The sequence below is a fragment of the Zerene cesonia genome, chromosome 20, assembly GCF_012273895.1.
Source record: "Zerene cesonia ecotype Mississippi chromosome 20, Zerene_cesonia_1.1, whole genome shotgun sequence".
Lineage (NCBI taxonomy): Eukaryota > Metazoa > Arthropoda > Insecta > Lepidoptera > Pieridae > Zerene > Zerene cesonia.
In genome coordinates this window covers 2,447,764-2,450,989 of record NC_052121.1, presented here as the reverse complement: position 1 = coordinate 2,450,989, position 3,226 = coordinate 2,447,764, and the positions used below count along the sequence as shown (strand labels likewise).

The following is a 3,226-nucleotide window of genomic DNA, read 5'->3' as shown; positions in this document are numbered from 1 at the left end:
TATATATATAACTAGTTGTATATAAGAGTGTGTCGTGTGTGTGCCGGGCAGGTGGTGCTGGGGCTGACGGAGCGCGCGTGCGGCGGGCGCTCGACGCTGGTGACGGTGCGGCGCGCGCGGCTGGTGGAGGACGGCTACCGGCAGCTGGCCGCGCTGCCCAGCCGCGCGCTGCGCGCCGTCGTGCGCGTGCGCTTCGTCAACGAGCAGGGGCTGGACGAGGCGGGCATCGACCAGGACGGCGTCTTCAAAGGTCGCTTACACTCGCCCCGCCACATACAGCTTGATACGAGTACGCTTTATAGGTGTTTAGGTGCAGCGCGCTCACCTTGTGTACTGCTGCATGCACGGTGCGGATACTGGAAATAAGATTTACGTGTTTAGGTGCAGCGGGTTCCAGAGCCACTCATCTTGTGTACATGCGCGTCGCGGATAGTGGAGATACGCTTCCGATGTTTAGGTGCAGGGTAACTGGCTCAAGGGTCATTCACCTCGTGTACACTTGAACGCGCGCCGCGGCTGGTGGAGAAAAGCTTTGAATGTTTAGGTGCAGCGGGTTTCAGAGCCACTTTAACACAAACACACCTTGTGTGCTGTTGTAGTGCTGCTGTGTTTAGGTGCAGGGCGGCGTGTTCGAGCATCAGCGACGTCACTCAATGCGGTCATACAGCCGCACAATCGAGTATTGGCTGATGGTGGTAACACGTTAAGCGCATGACACCGTTTCACTACCGTCACACTAAAGGTCCTGCTAGCACTAGCAGATGTGAATAGTTATGTGCTTTTGACACTGTCTTAAATGTACCTTTTATTAGCTCTGAGAACCGAATTAAAATCCTAGATATTGTTAAAGTATTTAAGGATAGACCCACTAGAATTAGTAAGCTATGTGTCCATTTTGAATTCTTCCCGACAATTGTTCAACTATATATATTTCTATTTTCACAGAATTTTTAGAAGAAACTATCAAGCGGGTGTTCGACCCCTCGCTGAATTTATTCCGTGTGACGAGCGAGGAGAGATTGTACCCATCACCGACTTCATGCCTCCAAGAAAATCATCTGCAGCTATTTGAATTCATTGGAAGAATGCTCGGCAAAGCAGTGTATGAGGTAAATACGTTCCTAGTGACTATGTCGATTCTAAATAAACATTTCGAAGGAATACTCTTGAATATTAATTTTTTATAAATTTTATTTTGGAATTTTTTATAAATGTATTTTTTTTACAGTATACATGTCCTTGAAAGTTAATATATTTTTGCAATTTTAAATAATACCCTAACTTGTTCTACACATTCAATTATCATTCAAAAATTATCTTTATATCTAGACTTATAAGGTCCAAAATTGCATTAACATTGCACTATAACTCTCATGATAATATATTACAGGGGATAGTAGTAGATGTGCCGTTCGCATCGTTTTTCCTGAGCCAAGTGCTGGGGCAGACTCAGCAGGCACTGTACAGTTGGATTGACGAACTGCCCTCACTCGATAGAGACTTGTATAGAAGTCTCACGTATATCAAACATTTTCAGGTTAATTTATAATACTGTATTTTTTTTTTTTATTTCTTGCAACATTGGAATTGTAATGCTATTTTAAAAAGTATAGAACAGATGTAAAAGTTTTTATGCGCTTATTGTACTTATATGGTAATTTTTTTTACAATCATCAAAATTTAAATTCTTATCCTTTTTTCCAATTTGCTGTTAATATTTTATAAATTTGAATAACAGTTAAGTTATAATGAAACTAGGGTGACTCGAAACAAAATATTGCACAAGTTCCTTAGAAGTACAAAACAATATTAATGTATCATATCAGTACATATATAAATGTCAATCTTTCATTCAACAGGGGGATATATCAAGTTTGGAGCTAACATTCTCGGTGGACGAGGAACGACTGGGGGAGATAGTTACACACGAGCTGGTGCCCGGGGGCAAAGCTATACCTGTCACCAATGAAAATAAGTTAGTTATATCCTTATATTATATTTATCAATGAATATAAAATATCTTAAGTCTTTTTTTTCTTCGGGCTGCAAAAATATTAAAATAGAAATTACAGTATTGTTTTTTTTATGGATAAAAAACAATTAAAATGATAGTAAGTGTGGGATCAGGATAAATAATAAATGATTACTGATTAATGATGATTTTTTTAAATAAAAATTGTTAAATTATCTCTTAATTTGGCTATTTATAAATAAACTAAGTACAATGATTTTCAAACAACCCTCTTTATATATTAGTTAAGCCCATACTAAAATAGTAAATGTTTCATTTGCAGAATTAATTACATACATTTGATGGCTCACTTCCGGATGCACACGCAGATCAAGGATCAAACGAATGCTTTTATAAAGGGATTTCGGGCTATAATTAATCCCGAGTGGCTGTCGTTGTTTTCTACGCCGGAGGTATGTCTTAATTGTTAATGTTAATTACACATATGTTTTTGGGTCAGTATATATTATGATTTATGGTATATCATATATTGTTTCTCATTTTATGTTACTTGATTAAAAATATAATGATATCTCAGAAGTCGTTACAGAATTGTTTTTATTCTGTTTTTATCATCTTTAAGTTGATTCAAAAAGTAACTTTAATAATACAAAACACACAATATTTAGTTTTATTTCTTTACTTATGACGATATTAAATACTTTGAAACATTTCATGATATGTACTAAAAGATTAATGAACTTTATAATTTAAGAGAATGTAATATAATATATATAATGTCAAGAACAGTCGCATAACCTTAGTGTTGCTATATATAAAAAATAGATAAATAAAATAAATAAAAAAATAAAATAAAATAAAATAAAATAAAATAAATAAATAAATAATAATAAGAAAATAAATAATAATAATAATAACAAAAAAAAAGGATGGACGAACAATTTCAACTATTTTTCGACAAGATGAAGATCGAAATGCAAAATCAAACAACAGAACTAACGAATACATTGCTTGTAAAGATGGAAGAAAAGTTAAAACCCGTTGTAGAAGAAAATCATATGTTGAAACTTAAAGTAGAAAAGCTGGAAAAGAAGGTGGAGTCCCTAGAGCGAGAGAGGAAAAGCAATAATATAATTATTCATGGGTTACCGGAAAAGGAGCAGTCGACACTGGATTTAATGAATTACATAAAAACATGTTTCGTTGAAGAATTGGGCATTACTATAGAAAATTGCGAAATAAACAGAATCTATC

General features: G+C 35.6%; 1 protein-coding gene across 1 annotated transcript in view; it reads left to right on the top strand.

Annotated features, from left to right (window-relative positions):
• Nucleotides 1–3,226, top strand: part of LOC119834837 (ubiquitin-protein ligase E3B) — a 16,534-nt gene that overhangs the window by 8,383 nt on the left and 4,925 nt on the right. The window contains exons 12-17 of the mRNA XM_038359351.1: nt 52–250; nt 946–1,109; nt 1,391–1,537; nt 1,860–1,975; nt 2,295–2,424; nt 2,935–3,066. Coding sequence (XP_038215279.1) covers nt 52–250; nt 946–1,109; nt 1,391–1,537; nt 1,860–1,975; nt 2,295–2,424; nt 2,935–3,066 — 888 coding nt within the window. The remainder of the gene's footprint in view (nt 1–51; nt 251–945; nt 1,110–1,390; nt 1,538–1,859; nt 1,976–2,294; nt 2,425–2,934; nt 3,067–3,226) is intronic.